Source organism: Nipponia nippon, unplaced genomic scaffold (assembly GCF_047370975.1).
Source record: "Nipponia nippon isolate SJK-2023a ecotype South Korea unplaced genomic scaffold, ASM4737097v1 scaffold_5, whole genome shotgun sequence".
Classification (NCBI taxonomy): Eukaryota; Metazoa; Chordata; class Aves; order Pelecaniformes; family Threskiornithidae; genus Nipponia; species Nipponia nippon.
Window position 1 is genome coordinate 34278980 of NW_028262369.1, and position 27401 is coordinate 34306380.

Consider the following 27401-nt stretch of genomic DNA (forward strand, 5'->3'; position numbering starts at 1 on the left):
GGAAATCTCAGCAGAAGGATGCATGTTTATTGTTATGATTCCTGATGACCTTTCTTGTTTTTATTCCACTCTGATACTGGCATGTTGGTGTTTTTAACCTCCTGAACTGATTTGGGGCTTGTTACGAAACACCATTAATTTATATTTAACTATGTAGGAATTTCCTCATTTAACTGCATTGGCCAGTGTCACAATTCAGGCAGTACTTATGCCAGAATTTGTGACTGCTTTATGAACTACTTCATGGTAAGGCATGAAGGTCAGAGCGGCAGTTATCTGAATGACAAAGCCATGGATGAGCTGTTCAGCGCATTCTGCTGAACCATGGGTTTTTTAATGGGAGAAGTGTTTTAACATATTTTAAAATGTGTATTTTGAATATGCCAGGATACTGGAAGTATGTATTTTATCCATTCTCCTCAAGAATCAAGCAAACCCAGGATCCCGAGACCAGATCTTTGAGGAGACACATTGGAGCTTCCATTACTTGCTTCAGGTACTAACACTGTCTAACTGCACACCAATATGATAATCCATGTGTTCTTATAAAACATCTGTTTTCTAGCTTGGGCAGAAACTTACAGCTTTGTGTTAACACTATCAAGCCAGGACCTAAATCAGAAGTTCTACCTGAATCTGAAAGGGGACACAGCAGTTACATAATGCTTTTAAGAAAGCTTTATTTGTTAAATTTATACGAGCTTTCAAATGCTTAAGAATTGGTGACATCCTTTATTGCGCACTTATTGCCATTTTACTATGTACATCATCACCTTCCATATTACTGACCTCATTTTCTGCCTACATTTTCCAGACATGAGGTGTAATTAATTTGTAAAGCAAAATCAGCCTTGATCAGTCTTAACTGTTTCATGAAGTGATACTGTGAATTGTCCTTCACTTATAAGGGATTTAAACTCACAATCTCTTTGAAAATCTGCGGTAAAACCAAGATAACAACCTCCAAACAGACATGTAAGTTATTCCTCATTTTCTAGTGATGAGAATACTAAATAATGACACTAAAAATACAAAAAGAATTAGTAATGCTGGTGTTCTTAAGGAGTGACTCAGACTTTCAAGACTGTAATTTTTCATCCCCATGTTTCTGCTGTCTGCCTATTGTTAGCTTCAGAACAGAGCAAGCCTCTGCCCAACTCACCTCTCAGTATTGTTTATTGGCCTCTTGAAACTCATCATTTGCATTAATTTAATTTTTTTTTCTCAGCCATACAATATTTAGAACGGTGTGTATGCATCAAAAAATGTACAATATTGCCTGATGTAAATCCCATCTATGCTAAACCTCCTTCTTACCTTCATCTGAATATCCGCTTTTTCATTGGAATATCTCATTCATCTTGTACACTTGGATCTTAGATAGAAGTTGCTACATGGGGGTGGCAGGGATAACACTAATTCCAGAGGAGAAGGAAGTCCTGAAGGACTACTAATTTAGAAGCAGTGGAAGCCAATAACTCTAACCCTTCATGGCAATGGGTGCTGTAGAACTCACTGTCACTGTCTGTGACTTCAGAAGTCCTTTTTGTCTCAAAAATTATGGGCCAAACAATATGACATTTAACTGAAGGATTTTCACTGACAGTTTTATCTGACTGAGGTGCCCCAAATCTGATCCTATTTTATTAATTTCCATCTGTAGTCATCTTGATTTACTACTTTTGTGTCCTAAATATAAAGATGTTTATATCACTGGTATTTCACCAAATTTGGTTAGTTGGAAAGATGACATTTACTGTTGTCACGTACAAAGAAAAAAAAAGGTTCCCAATGTTTTGCAGCAAGAACTGTGAATAATGTAATAAAAGTATATAGTAACTGTCACTGAAGGCTGCACAAGAAATTTAAGAGAAGATGGCAAAAATGGAAGAGATCTTGCTGTTATTTGCTTTCTACCACCTTTGATGCTGCTACTGAAATGTCTACCTGCTTATTTACAGCAAAGTTGTCTGGAGCTGGTCTTTAGTGAAAAATTAGTGCAACACTTGAGTATGCTTCTGGATTTGTAGCAGGAGGCTTTGAGGATTTGATTACTGTACACTTCATTTGCCAACCAGCAACATGCTTCCCTATCCAGAAGGGTTTTTTTACATTTTCCTCCCACTGTGTGGAGTTTGATAGCCAATCGGTGAATTGCAATTATCACAGCACATGGAGATGCAGACTGTCTTTTTATCTCTGCATATATGTTATACCAATGCTTCTGAATTTAAACCCATGGAACATGAGCAGGGAATGCTGATTACTCATGCAGGTTGAAAATTGGGGCAAAAAGAGTATTTATCTTCTTGATTCTCAAAGCATCCAAGAGTCCAGCGTTTTAGAACAAATACAGGCTTCAAAAAGGATTCAGAAATGCTGAAGTCAGTGAGCAAAGCCAATGGCAATACTTCAGTTCTTCAGTCTTTTGCAGCCTTTGAAGAGCCAGAGCAGCACAGAGCCTCTAAGCAACACTCCCATGTGACTCTTGCACCTATAGATTTTGTTTTCAGTCATATAAGGGACTCTGTCAAGCCCAGCTCCATATTGGTTGATTGGCAAACTATTGATGAGAGGAAAATGCCCTGATGAAGGCAACATTAATCCTTCCTCTGCCTTCTCACAGCTCTGGCTCAGGGCTACGACCTGTGAAGGGACTGCTAGCCCCTGAGAAAGCAGTGGCTCCCCAGCCAGGACCCACAGCAGAGGCTGTGATGGGATTATTTTGGTCACTCCCTCTGTTTCGATTAGAATAGCAAATGCAGAAAGCTGATCATCAGTCAGTATGAAAAGCCTGCATTTTCCTTCCTTGCTCTAACCATATTTTTACAAGCACCCTCAAACATCTGTCTTGAGGTTTTTCCGTTCTTCTCTTTGGCTCGATGTACCTGATAATGGCATTTTAACTTCTACCTCCCAGACTACAGGGTCTTGGTACCGACTTCATTGCTTCTTTTCAAACAGACTTGCCCCCCATCTCAGGAGAGAAGGGTGAGGAAATTTGGCTAGGAAAGAAGGGTACAGTGCAAGCTGTTTGTAGTTTGAGATCTCCATCTCCTTTTATTTCTGGGCAGGGGAGCATAAAATAAACTCTTTTCCTCTGAACTTTAATGGGCAATAATGTATTTTGAGACGTTGTTATATTTTATTGTTGTCTTAAAAAAAGAATTTCTGGGAATTTATGGGTCCCAGTCAGACCAAATTGACCATTTTTGCTCATTGTATGCTAAAATGCCAAAATCTGACAAGCATTTTCAGGAAGAAGGCCATTGCATGGTGCTTTTAACTGTTTATGTACGTGAACTGAGATACTATTTGAAAGAATGGATTTAGCTGGCCTGTATTACCTCACTGGTGTATTAGGGAGAGGCAAGTTGTATCCATAGTACTCAAGACATGAAGGTAAGCAAAAACTATAGCATGTTTGAGAATTTTAATTTTTTAAATAATTGCCTCATGGAGCTAGGAGTAGTACAACTCAAGGCTGTGTCTCAATGGAAACAAATACAAGTTCTCCATCATTCTTGCCCATGACAAATTCTGTAACATTTTACAGTTTGATTTCATATTTTGACCTTGATTTTATATTTTGGCTTATTTCTGTACTAAGAGTTTTTAATAAAAATTCCCATTCAGGCCTGTTTGGTAGTCCTGGATATTGATGGATGAGAGAACTTAAAAGTTATCTATAACTTCAAGTTGTAACTGCCCAAGTATGTGATGGGAAATGAAGAACCTTTGGATCTCCAGCCTTATCTGTAGTATCATTAACACCTTGTCTGGCCGTGCTCTTGTCATTTTGCTCCAGCAGAGAAACGGTCCAAGGAGCACCGTTAGCTCTACATGATCAGGTAGGTGCAAGGGGTGTGTGCCTAGTGATGCGCACAGCTGCATCCCATGGGATCCCATTCCTGGGGGCTGCCCCTTCCTGAGCTCCCTGTGTGCTGGTGAAGAAGGTGGCTGGGCAGGAGCATGTGGAAAGTGAAGGGACAAGGCTGTGGCTAAGGACAGATGTGGTCTCTTGTTTGGCCCATGAGTTGCTACTGCTGTGGCTCCAGCACCGTGGGCAAGAACTCATCCTGCCTGGCTGGGGTGGCCTTGTCGCCTGGCGCTGTGATGTGACAGGGCAGCCTGGCCCTCCTTGCCGGAGACACCTCCCTGCACGCCGGCACAGCGAGGCAGGCGGCTCCGCGCTGGCCTGCGAGGGGCGAGCTCCCTGCACCTCTCCCTGCTCCCGCGGCGGGGGAAGGCCTGAGCTCAGGGTTTCCACCTCCGTGGGACAGAGCCGGGCGCCCCCGGGGCTGCCCGAATTGCCCCGCAGCCCCTCCAGAAGGGCCGGACAAAGGGACTCCGGGGCTCGCCGGGGGGGGGTGGGGGGGGGGGCAGGTGCCGCGTCCCTGGGCGCGCCCGGAGCCTCCCGGTCGCCCCGCACAGCGCGGGGGGCAGCGGCGCCCCCCGCGGCGCGACGGCATCGCCTTCGCGGGGACACGGGGCCGGGCAGCGCGACCGCCCCGGCGCTGGAGGGTGGCCAGGCCCCGGGCCGGGGACGGTGAGCGGGGAGGGACGGAGGGCGGGAGGCCGGGAGGGGAGGCGGAGGGAGGGCGGGAGGCGGGCGGCGCCGGGCGGGCGGGGGGCGGCGGCGGCGGGGGGCCGGGCAGCAGCGGCGGCCGGCGGGGCAGCGCGCTGCGCCGCCGCGGCTGTCCCCGGCGCCGCGGAGCGAAGCGGAGGTGAGCGGCGGCGGGCCGGCACCGGGGCGGGGAAAGGAGCGCTGCGCGCCGGCGGGGCTGGGCGGTGGGAGCCCTGCGGGGTGCGAAGGCAGGGGGACAGGGCGCGGAGCCGGGCGGGTCGGGGCCGGTAGTGGCAGCTGCCGGTGGCACTTGTCCCCGGCGTGGCGGGCTCGCCCCGCCCCCGGCGGCGGCGGCGGCGGCAGCGACGGGGACTTAAGGCGCTGCGGGTGGCGACGGGTCGGTGCGGGGCGGCGTGCGGGAGCGCGGCTGGCTGGGGCGCGCTGTCCCGGCGCAGCCCGGGCTGCCCACGTGCCGGCGCGGCTGCCGCGCTGCGGGGAGGTGGGAAGGCGCCGTGCCGTGCCGTGGGAAGGTGCCGTGCCGTGGGAAGGTGCCGTGCCGTGCAGTGCCGTGCCCTGCCCCGAGTGAGGAGTTGGCCGACTGCGCTCCCGTTTCGCAGTTCTGAAGGCTAGAAATACCTTCGGGTTCGGCGTGCCCGGTTTCTGATCTAGCTCGGTAACTGAGAGGCTTCACCGCTCTTTGTATTGTGCGTTATTAAAGCCTGCTCTTTTTTCTGTATGGGAAGTTTTTGCCAGCAGGAATGTCCTGAGAGTAGAGATGGGAGATAAAGTGTAAAGTAACTTGCAGAATCGGCTTCTGAATAAGGGAGCATCTAAAATACAAGTTTGTACTTCAGTGAGGGAACTGCGGAGTTGGAGACTTCAGTGCTGGTTATGTTAAAGCTTTAAAACATTGAATTGTGAGAAGAGAATTACTTGGAAGATATTAGGACATTGTTTTGAAAATAAATGCTTAACAGTGAGGAGAAAAATGGAGTGTGATTATCATCTCCAAACATTCCAGTTTGAGTATTCCACTTTTGACTGTGGTTGGGCTGATAAATACTTTCATTCTAGGAATATGTTGCAAAAGGCATTTGTTTATATACGTAGTTTAACCACCAGAATGTTTTGTATGGTTTCTCTGATTATATGTACATGAGCACTAAATATTTTATATGTTATCTGTATATCTTACATGTGCAGAGACTATAAAGATACTGTACGCTGTATCTGCATCGTATAATGCATGCAGGTAATTGTTATCCTGTGACTGATGCGCTTAAAATATGATGCCATATCATATCGCATCACTCAGAAAACCAGAAAATTAGATTTGTACCACAGACTAGTATTGTGGAATTTCTGCTTCAAATGTCATTTGAACAGTGATATGCCTTTTACAGTGTGTGTGTATTTGTTTTTAATATTGCAGATGCCTTTTGATTGCAAGACTGCTGAAATGTTTTGAGGGCTGCCGCTCCTTACCTAACCATGAACAGTTCAAAATCACCAGGGCTGGCTGGATTTGGAATCTTGAAAAACACAACCTGCCACACGGAGAAGAAGATTTCAGTTTTCTTTTCAATAATTTTCATGACAGTGGGAATTTTGTCCAACAGTCTTGCAATAGCAATTCTCATGAAGGCATATCAGAGATTTAGACAGAAATCAAAAGCCTCCTTTTTGCTTCTTGCTAGTGGCTTGGTTGTCACAGATCTCTTCGGCCACCTCATCAACGGAGCCATTGCAGTGTTTGTGTATGCATCAGATAAAGACTGGATTCGATTTAACCAGTCCAACATTCTTTGCAGTGTTTTTGGCATCTGCATGGTTTTCTTTGGTTTGTGCCCGCTCTTCCTGGGCAGTGTCATGGCTGTTGAACGGTGCATTGGAGTCACTAAGCCAATATTTCACTCTACAAAAATGACTTCTAAACATGTGAAAATGATGTTGACTATGGTATGTTTGTTTGCTGTTCTTATAGCTTTGCTGCCTATTCTTAGGTTTAGAGCCTATCAAATTCAAGCATCGAGGACCTGGTGCTTCTATAAAACAGAACACGTTGAGGACTGGGAAGACAGATTTTATCTCTTACTTTTTTCTTGCCTTGGGTTACTGGCCCTTGCTATTTCATTCTTGTGCAATGCTGTCACAGGAATTACCCTCTTAAGAGTCAAATTTAAAAGTCAACAAAGACAAGGCAGATCTCATCATTTTGAAATGATCATTCAGCTCTTGGCTATAATGTGTGTTTCTTGCATTTGCTGGAGTCCATTCCTGGTAAGAGCCTAACGTGTTTGCCAATTTTTAATGCACATCACTCTATAAAAGTTATACTTTTTTATCTCCAGGTTTTAAGGTGCTTTAGCTGTGATAACAGCTCCATTCACTCTTCAAGGTATTGATTTTACAGCATATTGCCCATAATGTATGTACCTATGCATCTGTAACAAAAATGGTGATTATTCTCCACTTCTGATCATAAGCAGAATAGATTGAGTAAGCAAAATGTATAGGGACTGTGAGGACTTTATTTCCAGTGCTGTGAAGCAGACAGTGGTAGCAGAATGGTGGCTAGAATAAATCGGAGCAAAGATTGAGCTTGTCGAAAAATTCAGTGAAGTCTTGGAGTGGTAAGTCTGTTTAGTCTGTACTGTGGTTCATATCATTTTTTATTTATGGTAGTCTGGTTGTTGTTACTATTACGGTTTGCTGCTACTTGCGAACTGTGTTACGGAAGATAACAGCTAAGAACGTGAAAACCTTCTGCTCCATTAGCAGGGTATTAAGGGCTTTGCTTTAAAGTCATGTTAAAAAACAGTGGTTGGCAGTAGGTTAAAATAAAAATTTGGTTTAGACCTGACTAAGCTGAATTTGTAATCTGGACAGTTGACTAGCAAAGCTATTCTGTGCAGTCAGTGCGCTTTCTCAGCTGTCCTGGCTGTAACTTAGGGCTGCTTGCTGGTAACTGCTGTGACTCTTCCAAAGCGGTAAGTGCTGCTCATGTTAACATGTGCTCTAGCAGGATCAAAGGAAGCGGGGTTATGATATGGGTAAGAATTTCATGGTTCCTGTTGCATGATGGCATTATAAAACTGATACTAGAATCATAGAATCATAGAATAGTTTGGGTTGGAAGGGACCTTTAAAGGTCATCTAGTCCATCCCCCCTGCAATGAGCAGGGACATCTTCAACTAGATCAGGTTGCTCAGAGCCCCATGCAGCCTGTCCTTGAATGTTTCCAAGGATGGGGCATCTACCACCTCGCTGGGCAACCCATTCCAGTGGTTCACTACCCTCACTGTAAAAAATTTCTTCTTTCTATCTAGTCTAAATCTACCCTCTTTTAGTTTAAAACCATTACCCCTTGTCCTATCACTATTGCCCCTGCTAAAAAGTTTGTCCTCATCTTTCTTTTAAGCCCCCTTTAAGTACTGAAAGGCTGCAATAAGGTCTCCCTGGACCCTTCTCTTCTCCAGGCTGAACAGCCCCAACTCTCTCAGCCTTTCTTCACAGGAGGGGTGCTCCATCCCTCTGATCATTTTTGTGGCCCTCCTCTGGACCTGCTCCAGCAGATCCATGTCTTTTCTGCGCTGGGGGCTCCAGGGCTGGACGCAGTATTATATTAATTGTGACTCTTTTTACTGCAGTAAACCTGACCGAAGAACATTTATTTTTTTACTAGGATGAGAGAGGCTAAGTCACAAGTAATATGAAATCTTAATTTGTTTCCTAGAAACAAGGTCCCGTAGTCTTCCACTGATGTGAATAAGGAGAAATTTTGGTTTGAGCTTACAAATACAGAAATTTAAATCTGAGATCTGAATCAGATCCACCTACCTCTCATCTACTCACTGCCTATGGTATAGTATGGAGTCACCTGAACTAGTTCTGAATTACATACTGATATTAGCCTAGTTGCAGCAGTTGGGTATGTCTGGCAGGTAGCATTTTATTAATCCCCTATCGCAGACTTGAAAGAGAGGGTCTGGATATAAATCTCCGCATCACAGAAATGCACAAAAACTGTTCCACTTTTGTTCAACACACAGAGAATTTTCCCTTGCTTCTCTATTGATTTTTCTGGACTTGCTCTACAGCCTGGTTTAAATTAATGTTGGCTTTTCTCAGTGTCCTGGCTATTGTGTATAGAGCATAAACAAAGTCGTCAGAACAGTATAGCAAGCTTTTGTAGTGAACTTACTTCCTGTGACTTCCAGACACCGCCTGAAATTTGTCTGGGGCAAGCCACAGAATGGTTTTCAAGAAAAGCAACTCAAATGATGGCTGCACTTTTAATGAACAAACAGTGTATTATCCTCTGGTGACATTTATTTTCAGATAAAATAACTGTCCTTAAAGGTTGGAGTTAATTTGATTTTTGAAAAGCCCTTGGGTATCAAAAGAGCTATAGACTTTTTTAATTCAAAAGAGATAATTCATTTATTCAACATATGAAGGCACACTAAATTGTAACTGCTGTGGTTGTTTTTTCAGTTTTGGCAATTTTGTTATGCTTTTCAATTTTTGTGAATTATAAAAACATAATTTTTAAAACCTTGACAGTCTTTATTGAAATCGCAACACTACTTTTGTTAAAGTATTTAACTTCATCTAAGTTGTAGCTGACACTGAATCATTATTCCAGCAACAAATGTTTTTCCAGAGCCTTTTCAGAGTTTGGTGTTTTCATCAGCTGGTGATATAGATCAGTGAATGACTTCTTGCTTTATTTTGTTCTTGGCATTTTTGGGGACTTTGTTGCAGAGGGGATGATACGCAAGCAGTTCTGGGTCATTGCGTGGCAAATCTGCCGGTGTTCTCTGTGCATTCTGAGCTCGCAACACTTTGCTTCTGGATCTCTTTTGAAATGAGATGAGCCAAACTACCACCAAAATTAGCCTGGCAATATGGAAAATAGTCCTGCAATATGGACAAATTTATGTTAGAAACGAGAAGTTAAAAAAAAAAAAAGTTAGTGTAAGGTAGGATTTAGTTCTTGAAACAAAGTTTCAAAGAAGTGAGCAATTAGTGTTTTAGCCAGAGAGTTCTATAGTCTGGGAAATGCAAAGGACAGGGTCCTTGGTTGATGTTACCTTTCTTAGCTGTTAGGATGGTAGAATTGTCATAAAAGTTAATTCTCTGAATTACCAACTCTTTGTTTTGATAGCATTCTGTTCACTGAATACAAACAGAATTATAAGCGCAGCATTAATTTAGCAAGCCTTATTGGACTGCAGTGGAGCATACAGATTCAGTGGAATAAAGCTTTGCTAGGAATGTACTGCTAAAGTGCTACAGTAAAGAGATCCAGGGTTTATCAAAGTGTATGATTTACAAAGAATTGCTGATCCAAATGTACTCATTCGATTTATCTGAAACCTCTCAGGGCTTTTAATTGGTGAAACGAATTGTTTAGATTCTGTAATTTAATCAGCGTATACCAAAATATATATTTCTTGAAATAAATATGAGCAGGTGTTCATAGGTGAGATTATTCGGCAAAGTAGCTAAATACATGCTTGTTTTGCATTCATTTGCTTTTTTTATTTTTTCTCAAAGCAAAATCTAGAAAGTCAGTGTCAATCTTTGAATTGCAAATTTTACCCATGTTCTCTAACCCATAAAGTACAGAACAAAATGTTATGTGAGAGTGAATTGCCTCTGTATAAACCAAAGTGATTATAAACCAAACCAACCTTTGGACGAGAAAGTGGAGAAAGACGATGCAGTTTATGCCACATGTGGTTTGCAGATACAAGAGTTTCGATTTATTTGGTGTAATTCTCCATGTGATGGGGGAGTTTGCTTTGTTTATTTTTCTTCTGTTTTTAATCTAGTCTGGTGTTATGTCAATTGTCATATGTGCATGGCTACCAAAATCAAGTCTATTCAATACTGTAATCCCACTACAGTTTTACTTCACTATTTGATTTTAATTTTTTTTCCAAGTGGAGTTATATATTCAGTTACTGTCCTGTGCTAAAATTGCCTTTAGATGACATTAGAGGCACAAGACCCTGGGTCATCCTTTATGGTGTCTGGTGTGGAACTGAGCTTGACTTCTGCACCTGCTCAGTGGTAGTGAACTTGTTTTGGTGCCTCTATATATCTGTGTATATGTATCTAACATTTATTATTATATATAATAATATATAATATTATAATCGATCACCACCTCTATTTTAAGACTCCTGGAGATCTGGAGCATTGTTCGGCAGCAGAGCCCGTGGCATGGCTCATGTGGAGCTCTGCCTGGGGCTGTTGGACAAGGACTTCCTTCTGATTTCTTTTCTTCCTTCCGATTTCTTTCCTGAAGCTCCATCTCATTTGTCCCTTAAAAATGAGCAGCGTTTTCAAGTTTTCTCCTGCTGTGTGGGAATCTCCTTAATGGAGTATCGGAATGAGGGGTGCTCTCTTCTTCACTTGTGGGCGAACATTCATCTCCTTTTGAGGAGTTGAGAGCAGGAGGGAAATCACAAAAAAAGCAACAAGTGAAATTCATGAGTTTTCCGATAATCTATGTAGTCAATGATTTGCAGAGGCACATTTGTTCTGACAGTCCAAATAATTTTGCTTTGTGATGGATAATTCCAGGAAAATACATTCCGAAGATAGTAACATCTACTTCTGTGTGTAATAAGTCATCGTCTCTCATCCTTGCTAGAGACTTAGCCCTTTGCTAGGGATATGTGAATTTTGTTGGATAAATTTGGTCCCTAAGGGTTGGATTCCCAAAGCTAATAGCTGGGCTGGAGCATTTTGTGACAAGCATCTCTGATGAAATGGATTGTTATATAAAGCTGTTTTTTGGCTGTGACTTGGTGTCTGGCCTGTCATGAAACAGCTTGTTTTTGGAGCTGTGTTCGTATAAGCAGATTTTGACTTCAGTACGTCAAATTCTGTGGGGCTCAAGGGATAAAAACACTTTAAATTTTGTTTTTGGAGTAACAAAGTAAACTCCCTCTAATTGCAGATGGGGGGGGGGTACTTCAGAGTGAATTTATCTGCAGGAACAAATGATGATACAAAGTAATGTATACTCTTTTTCATGTGTGGAACACAGTCTTAGTCTGAGAAAAATGCTTTTACATGTAAATTATTCTTGTTAAGATCTTTTTCCATGCAGTTATCTGATTACTTTCATTCCAGTTTTACCTCTCCTCTACTGCAGAAAGTAGCCACTCCTTCTAGTTTTTTTTTCAAAGATCTCAGCTATTTATTTCATATGACTAAATCAACTCTTACTTAGTTACTTTTTTACTGCCTAGATTAGTTTCTAGCAGTCTCTTCTCATGTCACCTCTTCCCTTTCCAATTTGTTATGCTACTTGTGTCTCTCTGAACTCACTCTGACTTCTTCTTGTCCTCAGATTGTCTCATGCAACGAGCCTTGATGGTTGTTTTTTGTGCACCTAGGGCTGCATTTAGCTTACAATTTGCTGAATCACTCCAACCTAGAAGCTGCTGGAGCTGGTATGAATGGTCCTTTCAGTGCATACGCTGCCACAGGAGGCAAGAAGGGCAGCGCTGCGCTAACAGGGATGTTCTTGGTGGAATACACTTACCCTGGCCTAGCCTACCCTGGTTGCTCCACCAGGTATTTCGGGTGCTGAGACAGGCTCACGGTTTGTATGTGGTGAAGGAGGTCAGGGGGTTACAGGTGTTATACTAACTAAATTCTGGGCCATGTAGTTGCATACAGTATAAGGTACTTTGTTGTACAAGGCAGTCCTCTGTGTTTTAGTGTTTTTGTATGTGTAGTCACGTATATACTTGCACACTGACACTTTTTGAGGAGGTCATACCCCTGTTACCCTTGAAGCATCTTCCTCCATTCCTGTTTTCTGTATTCTTTAACAAGCTGGCAGTTTAAATTTCTGTTATACTACCTTATGTTTATATGTGGAATGGGCATCATTTATACGAGCTCATTGCTTTATTAATGTTGTTTGTATGCCTTCAAATATTGCTGGTTGTATTGTCCCTACAACAAAATAGTTACTTAAAATTCATCCCTTCTCTTGTGCTCTCTGGCTGGTGATTTTTATAATTGAAAAATACAGCTGAGGAGAAGCAGATACAAGATATCCCAAGATGCAGGTCCACACCTTGCCAGTGAGGCCCTTGTCGCCATGTACAGTACAGCCACCCCAGACCTCATGGGTGGCTGCTCTGCAGAAGCGTATTCTCTTACAGAGTCACTGGCAAAACATGTTGGTAGTCAAAGCTGCAGCCTGTGTGAGCTCGTTGTGTCTGCCTAGGCACTGTCAACAAGGAGAGTGATCTTTTCTTTTGAAAAAGAATAAATTAGACTTTCAATTTCCAGTCATCCATTTCTGAAGATTGAAGGACATGCTCTTAAATGTGTTTAGCTAACCTTGCAGCTTTGAATGCCATTGTAAAAGTTACTTTCACAGGGGAAAACCACACTTTGTCTGTCTTTTCCTTGATTCAGATTTTTAAGAAGGTAATCAATGATAATTACTACGTTTGTGCTGGCTTTTGTCATTGAATTCTTGTCATGTTTTGCTAGAACCATTGTCTGTTGACACCATACAAAGACGGGATGTGCTATCAAAGTAAGGAAGATGTGGTTTGAGTTGGGTCTGGGCTACACTTCACACCCTGCCTCTGGCAGGCTGACGGGCACAGGAGAGGTGACCTGCTGCAGGACCTCCACAGGAAGACCCGTTGGATGTTGTCATTGCGTCTCTTGGGCCAGGTGCAAGCCCATCTCAGGAGCCCACTTTTGCCACAACAGTTTTAATAAATGAACAGGTTTCATAGGGAAAGGAAAAAAGCTTTTTGCTAGCAGAAGACCTGCTAGATACACCTCTTCATCTCTAGTCCGAAGTGTGGATACAGTAATGGTTATTGTCGACCATAGGTTGTTATTTCTCTTCCATGCCTTGCTGTGTCAGAAGAGGTCAGATCAGGAGCGGCTGTTTGACTGAATAAAATGCTCCCTGAGTTACTCTGGAAATAATAATAAAAAAAATCCCATACGAGTTTTCTTGTCTTTCAAGCTACACTAGAAAAAGGGCTCTTGCTCTCCCTCATATCGTGACCTTTTCATTGCTTGCTGAGTTTCTCAATGCATCCATTAACACTGCAAATTCAATTACTATTCTTGCTTGTGTTCCTCTGAATGAGCTTCTGAAACTCAAGGTTAAATCACTGAAATGTTAGTGTCATTCCTTATATTATGGCCCAAAAGATATTTTGGAATAATTAGCTGATTTTAGGGGTTAAGAGGAAAGAGAACACTCGTTTTAATTGAAGTTTTTGTTAGTCTCAAGACAGAAGTGTCTTTTTAGCTTAGTTTCCTGTGGAATAAGGTTTAAGCAACAACTCAGATAATTCAAGTGTGCTTTTGTATGTCACCATGAAAATAATCTATGGAAAGAAATTGTAGGTGTTTGCAGAGAGAGAATAACAAAGTTTAATAAAATGTATTTAAAAATTCATTCCACCTATTCAGATGTGTTTCTATGATACTAGAAACCCTTGGATAAGATGTTCATGCCTTTTTTTAGTATTGGTTGTAGAGATCTTTCTTTTATTTTGGATTCTTAAGAGGCATAGCTGGCAAATTTCCACCAGGTTAGATAAGAAATGGAATGAGCATCGTTTTAGAGTATACCCACCTAAAATGATACTGAGTTTCAAAGGTACTGTTTCAGTGTTCTGAATTGGTCTGTTCCTATTTTCATCTTTTACAGTTTGTAGAGATCTTAGGGGCCTTAGCCTTTCTGAGAAATATGAATAATTTTAGAAAAATATTCTTAAATGTGGGCCAGGGCATAGTTTATCATAGAGTGCTTAGAAACTCTATATTAATTGTGGCTATATTTGTAATTCAAGTGTTTACCTACCTCTCACAGAAGTCAGGGAGTTGAGCAGCTGAGTTACTCTCTCAACAGGAAAGAAGTTCTGCAGCAGAAATGGACAGTGGTCAGCATATTGTCCTGCGGTACTGATATGAGCCAGGGAAGGAGAAGAGCTGAGTTTGACAGATTGTCCTTTACCAGAGGCTTTTGGGGAAGCATAATTATAGTTTTTGTTATCTATGTTTACTTGTGCTGTTTGGAAAAACTTATGTAAAGGCTTTTTCTGAAAATGCGGTGCCATCAGAATGTGATGAGGTTGGTTTGTTTTGGAGAGAAAAAGTAGGGAAAGCAGGTTTCCAGTCCTGAGAACATTACATTTTCAGAACAACCTGGTCCTGTTTTTCTTTCAAAATTGCTTGCTGCTGGATTTTTAAATTTATATTGTATATACAGTATTAAACCATAAAGATCTATAAATTCAAACATAATATTTCATTCCAAATAGGTGCCAATGACTTTCACAGAAAATTTTGATTTTTTTTCAGTTTTGAAGTTGCCATTTAAAAAAATGAAATTCTGAAAACTTCAGCCAGATTAATTTCCGCTCACAGCCTCCCCTCCTTTATTCAGTTGGTAGAGTTTTTGGATTCTGTGCTTGAAGTCAATTTGATATACATTCCAATTTTGTTTGATAAAAGTGGATTCGTCCTATCTCGTAGATATTACACTTATTCAGGCCTTTCTTGCTTGAAAATGTCATACACTATATAGCCATTTCTGGAAAATGTCATACATGGCATAACCATTTTTGGATGGTTATTTTAGGGAAGACCTTTTTCCTGAGTATCTAAAGTCTTTAAATGGTAAACTCATTGCTGAAAAGTCTCTGGGACAAATACACTCACATGGAACAACTCCAGAAACTCCTCTATCCTCACCAGGTTTAACATGACAGACATCAGTGTGTGATATACATTCATATGTTCTGTGAGATATTTATTCTGTTATTACGGTGTTAATTCGTGATCTTAAGTTTTACATCATGATTGTAAATGTTTCTAGCAGAAGTTATCTGTCTTAATAGCAGTGTAGGATCAGTTTATGTTTGAGAGCGCACATTATTTGGATCCTCTTCTGGGAAATATGCTGTTTAGCTTTAAAACAGAGCAGTAATTCTTATTTCATGTGCTTTTGAGACTTAAATTTTACATTAAAATATTCAGAAATTGCTGAATCGCAGCTGGTTACTTGGGTTACAAGCTCCCTGAGGAAGGAAGGTGCCTGTTTACTGTGTGCATGCATGGTGCCTAGCAGAACAGAAGCACGATCCCGTCGTGGGTTCTGTGTATATGCTCTTACAAATAGTAATGGTCAGGTAGCAGAATGTTACAGAAAAGCTTTACACCAGGAGTTACAGTGAAGTTTTAGTAATTGTGACTCATTCTTTCAGATTCATTCTCATATTGGATGAGGTGAAATAGTTGAGCGGCTGAATGAACCTGAGCCGTATTGTAGGTAATATACTGTCTCTTGCTGAAGGATTGCTCTTATCTACTCCAGGCAGAGCAGGGAGTGGAGAGCAGCTCATAAGCTTGCTCTTAGCACTTCTTTTTAATGAGCTGTGTGAAGACCTCATTCAGACATGCGTGCTGAAGCATGGGTTTGAGTGGCATTGGAGTTGTGTTTCTGTATGATTTCCTGAAGAAGGCTGAAGATGAGTCTTTGTGTAAGGGATGTTCTGAACTGAGGTTTTAAAGAAAATTGGGCCTCAATACTAAACTTGCAGAAACCAAAGATTACTTTGTCATTGGAGAAATGGAAGTTAATGACTGATGCTGTCCTGGACCTGTGTGCTGCCAGCTGCCTCAGGTGGCTTGAACCTCATGTAAGCTGGCTCTGCGTGGGCTGCACGGCCACCCCAAAATTATGGGAGTGAGGAAGGATGTAAAGGATGTAGTGAGTCTGCCCGTGAGCAACCTCATCACCCACGTGATGAGCAATATCAGGACATGAGGATGTGGGGAAGAAGACTCGTGCAATGGCGGGGATGTGGCCAGCTGCGTTCCCCTCTGCCTCACTGTGTGGAAAGGTGTTAAAACAGGAGGTGAAGCAGGAAGGAGGTGAGGATCCATGTGAGTGACAGCAATTTGGTTTGGGACTTACAGTTCATTAGTAAGTTGGAAATAAAATTGAATCCGCTTTTTACCAGGAGCGTGTGTTTGCTGAAGCAGGGAGAAATAAATCACTCCTAAGTGGAGATTTGATTTTTTTCTTCCCTCCTCCACCTATATCATAGGTGGTCCAGCTGCACAGTAGTCCCTTTTAATTTATTTGCCAACACTAAAGAAAAAAATTACTGCAAATTATATATTCCAACTTGGTAAATATATTGCTAATTCATTAGCCCTGTTACTTCCACTCATAGCTTCTTAATGTACTTCTCCAGAATGATATATAGAATAAGTCACTTTAATAAAGGTGATTTTTTAAAAAAATAACATGAAAGGAGCACATCACATCTTCCTTTGCTTCCAGCCAGATTTGCAAATACTGCAAATCAGATAGCACAAAGCCATTAGGTGACTATGACTCCAATCCATCTTTAAAAAGATTTCATTTTCCTCCACTGTGTATGTTGCATACATGGTAAACATAAACATACGTAAAATATAATTACAAATTAATATATCTTTTTTTTTTTCCTCCTTATTTTCCTCCTACACCCATGTAATAAATGCCGTAATTTCTCAGACAATTAAACTGAAGGTCTGACTCCATTGGTAGGTAAATAGAAAAATAGAGTAGGTCCTTTACTTTTTTTTGACCTGTTGTTACTTGAGGTCTTGCAGGCTCAGTCACATATCAAAGCCATCTGCATCCCTGAATTCTAGAAGAGGTGAAAAGGCCGCTTATCATGAGTGGCTCACCGTGAAATTCTTCTTGTTTTCGTACTTCTAATATGTATGGATATCTCTGGGTTCGGTGGTATTTGCCCTGAAAGCTTGCATGTATGTGCCATTCCTCCAAAATCAAGGAGTGACCTGTCCAAGGAACCCGTAGAGAATTCAGCCTAATTCTTGGCTTCTTAGACAAAAGTAACAGATCTGAGAGAATTAAAAAAATGGCCAGGTAAGAACTGGCAGATCCTGCATTCCCTACAGAACAACATTTTCTTGCTCTCAAAGATGTAAGTGGAAGATTTGCCTCTGGTTGCTGATTCTACATCGTATCTTTCCTCAGACATGTAAATATAGTGGAGGATGACTTTAGTAATAAAGCAGCATGAATGTGGTGATGTTTGAAAAGACAGTTCACTTCTAAGCTATTGATTTGATCCTGTGCATAACAGTAATTAAATGCTGAATTCATTCTATAATTATGGACCTTTGCAGCTCCTTTTTCCTCCAGGTTGTCCGCATATTGTCTCTTTTTTTCTGTATTCAGACAGTTCTTTTCTTCCTCCCCAGTATTATGTGTTATTTGTGATTCTTTCTTTGGGTAGGTATTTGTAGGGTATTAGCGAGAGAAGTTCTGTTGCTCCTAAATCAATGAGAATATTTGTTTAGCCAATAAAAATGTGATTTTTTTTCCAAATGAGTGTGAAAACCTGAAAAAGAAAAGCAGTTAAAGAGAGGTAATAGGACATTTCCAGGGTTTGAAGCTTTACCCAACTGACCCTAAAGGAAGAATGAATGGATCCTGAATACTTATAGTTCTTAAATACTTATTTGATTTGATTGTTTTTCTCAGGATGATCCTTATTATGCAGTATTAGAAATACTGTATTGTTTTCTGGTCCCAAGAGGTCTAGCAGTTGTCCTGTAAAGTTTCTCTCAGCATTGCTGGGTAAAGAATATTTTAATTTTATCTGTAAAATTAATTTTTTTTTTACAAGAGATTTTTGTTATAGGCCTTGTTGTTAGACAGCAATACATTCCTCACTCTATGGAAGCAGGCTGTCTTGTAACTTTAAAACATGTAGCTCAGGAAACAGCTTGTTTATTTGACTTTGATACAGAAACCGTGTCTTTTCATTATGAAGTGAGTCATCTACTGCCTTCAGCGCTGAACTCTTCTCTGTCCATATCCATTTTGCTTTCCTTTCAAATGAGTTAATCAATTAAGCTGTGAGAGTAATTACATTGCTAGTTGAACCAAAATATTTCTAATTTTGAGAGGGTGGAAAGGAAAGAAGGAAAAAAGACTGCCACTCCAAGACAGAAATATCTGGATTCTTTTGGAGAACGAAAGAGAGGTGACCTGGAATGCTTCATTCAAGCCCAACCTGAATTTATGTTACTGCAAACCAGATGCAAATAGGTAGTGTCTAAGGGGAAAGTTGACAGAAAATAAAAGCTTCACTTTCAGTTGATGTTTGTGAGTTTATGCACACAAAGAAATCCTTCTCTTCATGAGGCTTACTTCATAATTGCATTTCTGCCTTATATAGAGCATGATAATGCCAAAGGCAGTTAATAAAATATAAATAGTGAGTATAATGTCACGGCACTTTACATTTTTTTCAGTAATTTTGACAAATTCTTGCATGCATAAAAATCTCATTTCAAATGATGTTTCCAAATGTTTGTTCGAAAGTATATTGCCTTCCATAAATATTTTGCATAAAGCTGTAAAAACACAGATGGTGAAAATGTCACACTTTACTCTAATGGCACAGTAATGGAGTGCAATAGACTGTGAGTCCTCTGCAGACCCGAGCCTGCGTGAGGAGAACAGAAAGCTCAGAACAACTGAACAGCCTCAGTGAGGAGGGATCATATGGCAAGGTCAGATGGAGCTGAGCTGCTGGGTGGGTGGCAAACACCCACAGAGCCTTAATTTAATGTCATGGCTGCAGTGTCGTATATATGCTGCTACACTGCAGTCCTTTCTTTGGCATTCAGTCAATGTGAGAGCTGCCCTACCAATTCAGAGGGGTGCTTGGACATACTGTTTCAAGGCTTTGATCTTGCCAACATGAGGAAAGGCACATGTATCCTGAACAGTACCGTATTCATGAAGCAGCAGCATCGGCGGGTGAGAAATTGCCTGGTCACAGAATCCACTGTGTCTGAGAAAGGAATGTTAGAAACTATTTTCATTTGCTTTGTGGAAAATGTTGTGTTTTCCTGTTTTCTCTATACTTTTTTGACTTTTATCACAGCTTTGGGAACACCTCTGAGCTCCGAGTGCCTTTAGCTTTACAATACATCTGAAAGGCTTATGCGGCTCCATTGTAAGGAGGGTAAATATGGAGCATGTGGAGGCTAAATAAACATCTACAAAATGTTTTTGCAATCTCAGCTACCTCTGGTCATCTGAATCTTTTCCGATCCTCTGTCTGTTTCTCATTTGGGTTCTGTGTTTCTCATAGAGGACTGCGACTCTGATAAAGGAAAAGTCCTTCTCAGACTAGCTGCATTTAACGGGATAATAAGTAAACTTGCACGTTTAAGGATGCATATCATGGCAGGTAGTAGTTGCCACCCTTGATTTACCTGTTTTGGACCAGAACTTAATTTCAGGAGGTAGACAGAGATTTTTTCCCCAACAGAGTAGTGAGCCAGTGGATCCATCGTTAATTTTTAGTGGCATTAGTGTTTTTTCACAGAAGTGTACATGGGAGAAAAGGGAACTCCTTTTTTGCTGCTACTTGTCAAGAACTGATGCTGCAAAACTTTACACACGGAAATATTACCTATCCCCTTAATAGTACCTTCTGGACTTTAATGTGGAGGAAAACTTGCTAGCACATTTTGTCTTCTCCAATTCCTTTTTAAGTACAAATTTTTAAAATATAAAATCACTATGCTCCGTTAAAATTTACTTGCTAGCCCAAATGATCATCTGGTATATAAAAGCTGAAGGTATCATTCATGTTTTTCTTTTAAAAAGGGAAAGGAAAACATTGGGGAAAAAACATGTTGCAGATCTAGAACATAAAAAGCATTATGTGGCATAAGTAGTACAGTGTGCGTACTAACATTTTGATGGCAGAAGTGGTACGCTACGTATTTTTCTTGGAAGCTCTTGCTTTTAAACTGACTTATATAGAATCACATAAAAATAAAATGAAGTATACTCAGCTTTGTTGCAACAAATGCTTGGTTTATATACTGCAATATCTATGTAGCAATGATATAGGCAATTTGCTGTCAGCATTTCTTTTCTAATGGCTGTTCTTAGGAGATATAAAGTGGTACATAGAATGTAAAGACAGATACGTTTTGATTTCTCTCTCCCCCTCTTTTGCAAATTTTTTTCTTAAAGTTTGTGTTTATAGAGTGCTACAAAGTATCATCTTCTATCAGCTCTTGCCTTTTGCAGACTGCAGCTTCTTTGTAGCATGTATGAATGATGGAAATTCCAAAAACTTCTGGAAATTCAAAATAATTATATATTTTTTGTTTCCATGGAGTGGGACATAGTAGAATACTGCTTTGAGTCCTATGTGCTTTAGGAGAAGGGGATACGCACCTCTGGATTCAACATAGGCATCAGTGACAAAATATATGTACTCTGCAAATACTGAAAAAAACATGGACTTCCTTCCATTAATGGAAATTCTCAGAACTGCTTGTAATGAAATCCAAAGGAAGAGGAAGAGGTTTGGGAGGGTCTGCAAGGTTCCCACAGGGAAATGGAGCCTGGAGGCTGAGCTACAGTGGAAGAGAATTTCTGATATTTGTTTGCACATTACAAAATTGGCCTGTCTGCTCTGCTTTCCACGTGAATCTCTTGGTGACTGATTTTTATCCAGTTTCCTGAAGTCAAGGATAGAACCTGGATTTAGAGCCTGTGTGCTGAAATGCATCAAAGTAGTATGACGGTTTGCCTTATTTCCTAACTCTAAAGTCTGCTTCTTGTTTTGACTGGCTGTCCTTGAGTACTAACAGGAATGTGACTAAGCAGCACTGCCATTTAGCTTATTAGTTGTTCTCGTATAATTGAGATCCAATTGGAAGGGAAATTAAAGACATGCTGTTTAGATTTGGAGAGTGGTGTGAAGCTTTGGAGCAATTTTTTTCAGTTTGTTGCACTGAGCTTTGTCCCTAAGGGAAATGGCAATTCTCTGATGCTATCTGCTAGATGCAAAATTGTAGAAGTCAACAAATTCAAAATGTTTTTAAAACTTTTCCATCAGACTTTCTGGATCTTGAGAAGTGAGCTTTGGTTTTAGTGAAGCCTAAAATTGGAAAAAAAGGGTGGAGAAGTTTAATGTATTGTGTCAAGTCCTTGCTTGACACAAATATGATTTCTCTGTATTTATTTGTAGGGACAGAGAGTTCTCAGGTCTTTCCTTAAACCAACAGGACTAATATGAATCAGAGTGACTTCATATCTTACAAGGTGGCAGCCTTGGTTTAAAAAGTCACTTTTACAGTTATGCTTTTATAGCTTCTTTCCTAATGAAAGTTTGAATTGTATTGGTTACGTCATGTGATACTTTCATTTTTTTTGCAAACCAGGGAGACATGCTACAGCTGTGTTCTTATAAACATTGTATAACTCAGCAAAATGCTACTTGGATTTTTACATTTCTAACTATGTTAGAAAATGTCATGAGTTACGTTTATTATTTACCAGCTGGGGATTAGGTTTTTAAGTCATACTGCTGAATCTGCATGAATATTAAATTCAGTTGTGGAGATCAAAGGCAACTAGATATGATGCAACTACATTGCCTCTTTCCATTTCCCCACTTGTGTACTGCTGGCTACAGAGGACAGCATTCCTTCATCACACTAACCTGATGGACCTACAGGAAAGAAAAAAAAAAAGTCAGTCCTTGAATTGGTTTCTTGACTTTGAACTAATTATTGAAAAGTATTAGTCAAATAAGAAGAAAAGAAGCATCCTTTCTGAGCCCATGACTTGTGCCAGTTCAGTGACACAACTTTCTCGCACCTAGGGAGCAAACACAGATTGCCTGCATGTTTTGCTTCAATTAAATCCTTTATTAAATAGCTGGTACTGTATTAGGCCTTTTTATCATTATGATTTCAAACTGACTTTGGAATAGTATTTTAAGAATTTAAATTTCAATTTAAAAATTGACCATGAAAATGTGATAGAAATAATAATTTATATTGGCCTCACTCCATCCTACCCCTCTTCAGCTGGAGTTTAGGGTCTTGTTCTAGAAATCATCAGATGACTTTAGAAAGGCTCCAGTAGCCAGGACATGGTCTCCTCTTTGCCCTGTCTTTGCATGCAGTTGGCTTCAGTTGCCTGCAGTTTTCTTACATGTTTTCTCAGAAGACATGGAAGAGCTGCCAGTACAGTGCAGGCTCTTTGGAGGAGTGAGAAGCTATCTCACTTCATAGCCAATGTGATGGTAATGTGTCTGTCACTACCACTGCTCTGCCACAAGTGTTTTTGGATAAAAAATGCTCATGCTTCGGGTCAGACCTGTATGGAAATCTCTGCGTCTCAGAACTTCAGAAAGTTGGGATATCATTTTATGTTGGTTTTAGTGATACAAGAAAGGAAATGTTTTTTAATTTCTGCATAACACTCCCAAACAATATAAGTAATATGGCTAGAAAATCCTTATTTTATGAAACAGAATTTGTAGATAATATAGATTTTATCTTATTATTTCCAATACAGGTATTCACAGCTGAGTTGCTTAAGCATTTAGCTATGTATATAAGCTCTACTTGCTACTTGTGAGTTCAGATATATTATTTTTTGTATGTCCAGTGTTCAGAAGAGGTAACTTAAATGTTCCGGATGAAGCTTCTCCAAGTATCAGAATCCATAAAATCATGTATCAAATTTCCTTGTTGTTCTGATTTACTTTATGTAACTCCATAATCAAAACAGAGGTACTTTATGTTGAGATGTTCAACAGGAAGTTGAACAGCAAACGAGTGGATTCACTTAGAGGTGATTACTACTAAATGGAAAGAAATGTCCCAAGTTTGCTAGGTAACATGTGAGAAAATAATGTGGATGGGGCTGTTTTTCCTAGATGGCAACATCTACTGCCTCCTCTTCCGAGCATGAAATGGCATTGGATTTGGCATTTATTAACTGCAGAATGCGAGAGAAGAACAACAAATGGATTTTTGAAGTACATCAAGAACCAGATGAGGAAGCTGTATGTCTGTATTAAGTCAAGCATGCGATATATCGGATAAGAACGTTGGTCTATGAGCTCTGTTACGCTGTCATTTGCTCCCCAGTCCTACTTGCATGAGTAAGGAGTATTTCGTCTGAGTTTGGCTTGTGGTATTGGACCTCTAATAAATAAAATGTAGGACTGTCCTGAGAAAACATCCCGTGCAGAAGCCAAAGGAGTTGTCCAAGTTTGGGTGGGCTGCTGATGTCAGAGAGGAATGCGCCCAACAGTTGTGGGGTGAAAAGCAGATTCAGGGAACTGACTTGCAAGTGTTTGTGTTGGCTCGGTGCTCAGACATTCCTCCTCCTCCTTGCACCGGTTCCCAGCTGTGCTTCTGCCAGTCTTACCAGCTTCCTTAGGAATGTTCCTATGGGCTCTCTTTGCTGCTCCCATAGATGTCCATCCAGAAATGCTTGATCAAACGCTTAATCAAGCAAGTACAGTCTCCTTTTATGCATTCACTCTGTTCCACTCAAGTTTACACTCGGATGTGGTGACCCACAGCTATAGGTAGGGCCTAGGAATACAGAGAAGCATTTAAAAAGGGGTAAAATAGGTTTACTGGAATCTCAAGCGGTAGTTTTCTCTCTTCATTCATTATTATTTTTTAGGTTTTTTTTTAATTACAATGCATCTTTGTGAATATATGACCCTCTGCGCTCGGACAGACTGACTCTATCTCTCATCACCCAAGAAATCAGCGTACTCATAGCATCAGTTGTAAAATATCCCGTTTCTTAGTTAAATAACTGTATTGCTTTAGAGGCTTTGGAACTGAAAGCCTTACGGTCTTTCATCTTTCTACCAAAAAAGTCTTCATGTGCTTTTAACATTAATAATAGAGAGAGATAATTTACTGTCCTCTGGCAGATTCCTGGCTTTGCAGTGTCAGGCCTTCTTCACACAGGAACTCAGGTTACAAAACCACAGTGGCAGAAAGCCAGTAAAGGAGAGCTCTGCAGGGCAGGAGCCCCAGTGGCGTGTTTCACTAGGGCTGGTGATTCAAAGCCTAGGCTGCAGCTCTGCAAAATGAGGAGGCCAGCCACAACTGGCAAGAGGAGGGGTATCAGTGGCCTTTGTCACCATGGCTTAAATTTTCATAGAAACCTCTAAACCCTCTGGTTGGTGTCAATAAATCGTGTTCTGTTGCAGCTTAAAACATGTGATTCTTCCTGATGAAACCAAGGTGCTGTATCCCTTACGCAGACATTAATTTGGAAAATGTGAAAAAATAAGTACCTTTCATAAAAATGTTCTGATCCAGTGGCCTGTATCCTTGAAAAAATCCATCCCCGGAACAGTCTTGGCATGCTTTGTTAGCTCAAATTCGTTTTTATTCCTTGCTCAAATTGATCCCTGGTTCTGGAGGGTATTCTCTGGTTGCCATCTGACTGGTTGCCATCCTTTACTCAAGGTTCAGCAGAAGTAGTTCAGCAGAGACACATGTACATCCTATGTAAAGCATCATTAGAGGATTTCTAGGATGATGTTGCATGCCTGAAACTATTTACTTTGCAATTGGGATGCACTGATGCTGTGAAAGTGTGAAGATTAGAGATAATGTTGAAATTATTTCACTCATTTACATGCTCTCTTGGTGTATTTTTTTGATGTATAATTTTAAAATGTTCCATTTTCAGGTGACAATGGCCAGAATTGGGATAAATGAGAGTCGTTCAAAGGAGACCTGTGAAACAATACTTTTCGCTCTCCGAATGGCAACATGGAATCAGATTTTAGATCCCTGGGTGTACATTCTTCTCCGGAAAGCCGTACTTAAAAACCTGTACAAGATCACAAGGGGATGTTGTGGCGTGCACATCATAAACTTACATATGTGGGAACTGAGCTCCATCAAGAATTCTTTGAAGGTTGCAGCAATATCTGAGTCACCAGTAAGTTCCAAACAAATAAACCTACAGCCACTCAGCTCTATGGGGCAATAAAGTTAAACACAGTGTATGAAGAGATGATGGAGTCAACGCTCATACACAGGCAATACCTTAAATTGAATTCCAAGGCTCAGTGATTTGGTATTTGTTTTAAATTGTGAGTGGTTTGCTCTTGTTGCTTACTAGTTTGATATTACTACTCCAAAAGATGCACTTGAATGTTTTAATTCCCTTTAAAATACATCCTTTCCAAAGCTGGTAGTAGAATGATAAATCATCCTGTATTTCTCCCTTCCAGGTACTAAAGTGAACAGGGTTCCTTATAATACTCTCCACCAAATCCTTTACCTTAGCAGACTTCTTAAGAACACATGCAAATGCGAAAGAGACCTCCAAGGTGATTTTTAAAAGGGGTAGATTTTATCTGCCAGCAATACCCCCAAATCCTTTGCAGAGTCACTACTTCCTAGGGTAAAGTCCACCATCCTTTCCGTAAGGGTATTCTTTGCTTCCAGGCATTGAATTTTCCAATTGGATATATAAAAGACATTTTGCTTGTGCCCAGCTTATTAAATGATCCAGTTTGCTTAGTTCATTGACTTGACCTCTTAATTATTTACTGTACCATAAATTTTTGGGAGACCTGCAAACTTCATCAGTGTAAGCATTCCTTTCAAATCACTGACAAAAGATGAGGTTCCCTGTGGGAACACAGCAGCAGATCAGCTCAGCTTGCTTAGTTGCGTTTTCAGATCTACCAGTGAGTTTTTAGTCCTTTTAACAAATTTTGTTGAAACTAACAAGCATAAAGCTGTGGTTGGTCTGTAAAAAGAGTAGGTTTTTTTTTCCCCCCAAAATGAAGGAAGTTTCTTGAAGCATTCCCCTAATGCATATACTGAAATGCTCATGAGATACGCCTGCTTAATTTGTAAAAGGTCACACTTGTCTCATGAAAAATGTGTGTGACCAAATGAGCAGGGAACTGCACTGGGAGTGTGGTTGTGTTTGTGAAAGCAAACTGCACGCTCAGTTTTTGCAGGGTCTGTGTCTGAAGAGCCGAGGGCATTCAGTGTATTTGAGGGTACCAGAAAGTTTCCAGGACTTTACACAGGGGGCCCTTCACCTTTAATGCTGCTAAAAGAGGCTTTGTTTTTTGTGACCATACTTTGTTCAGAAGCAAAAATGAGAGTATCAGAGACTTTGTAGCAGAGGGATTGTTTTAAGATAGAAATGTCTAATGTTATTTTTATCTACTTAACTTCAAATAACTACATTAGTGAATTGTTAGTGTATTTGGACAAAGTAGTTAAAAACTGATTCACCAAGAAGACAGTCTGAGGGACCAAAACTATTCACAAACTACAAATTCTTGTTGTATGTGAGAATAGTTTAAGTCAGAAAATAAAAAAACAAAAGGTTTAAATATATCAATTTTTTGTTTTAAAAGCTATTTCCTTTTTATTTTAAAAAGGTTGAAAAATAAATGGGTTAAATAACCCTATAATGAAATGAAATGGCTTCATTTACCCTGAAGAATTTCTGTATGTGATTTATTTCCTCAGTCACAGAGCTGATAAACCGTGGACAGATTTGATGCTGGTATAAGCTCAACACTGTTGCTTTTGTGTGGGTTCTGCTGAAATCTGGAAGTGTTCCGTCAGTGCTCGGTTTGGCTTTTTCATGGCATAGAATGTGATTCCAGTGTATCTGTTGACATAAATTATTTGTTCTTTATGGAAGATAGTTGCTTTAGCAGCTGCAAAAAAATGTTGGCCCGTAAATTGTTGAGGTATTTGATTGGTGAATGAAGCTCATCAATGTTCTATTTTGTTATGTGAATAAATGTAGCTTGTGTAGTTCATACTGGTTGACTTGTAAAACAAACAAACAAAAGTTTATATGTATATGTGATTTCTTATATTTTGTGTACTAATACATATTGAATGTAAATTGCAAAGCCTTATTAAAGTTATCAAACTGTA

General features: G+C 40.4%; 1 protein-coding gene across 7 annotated transcripts; it reads left to right on the top strand.

The window, feature by feature from the left end:
* Positions 1–265: 265 nt before the first annotated feature.
* PTGFR (prostaglandin F receptor) lies at positions 266–27401 on the top strand. Of its 7 annotated transcripts, none has more exons than XM_087733975.1 (4): positions 266–496; positions 3637–3851; positions 6000–6847; positions 25168–27401. In XM_087733975.1, exons 3-4 carry the CDS (start codon positions 6059–6061, stop codon positions 25471–25473), a joined length of 1095 nt encoding a protein of 364 aa, XP_087590101.1. In that variant the 5' UTR covers positions 266–496; positions 3637–3851; positions 6000–6058; the 3' UTR covers positions 25474–27401. The 7 variants fall into 7 exon arrangements, with proteins under 7 accessions (XP_087590101.1, XP_087590102.1, XP_087590103.1 ...); XM_087733977.1 differs by lacking the exon at positions 266–496 and adding an exon at positions 897–975; XM_087733976.1 differs by lacking the exon at positions 3637–3851.

Bases quoted from the DNA above. Each gene is read 5' to 3' on its own strand.
- PTGFR (XM_087733975.1), top strand. From the start codon at position 6,059: ATGAACAGTTCAAAATCACCAGGGCTGGCTGGATTTGGAATCTTGAAA. The intron at 6,848-25,167 runs GTAAGAGCCTAA...TTCCATTTTCAG, and splicing joins TTTGCTGGAGTCCATTCCTG to GTGACAATGGCCAGAATTGG.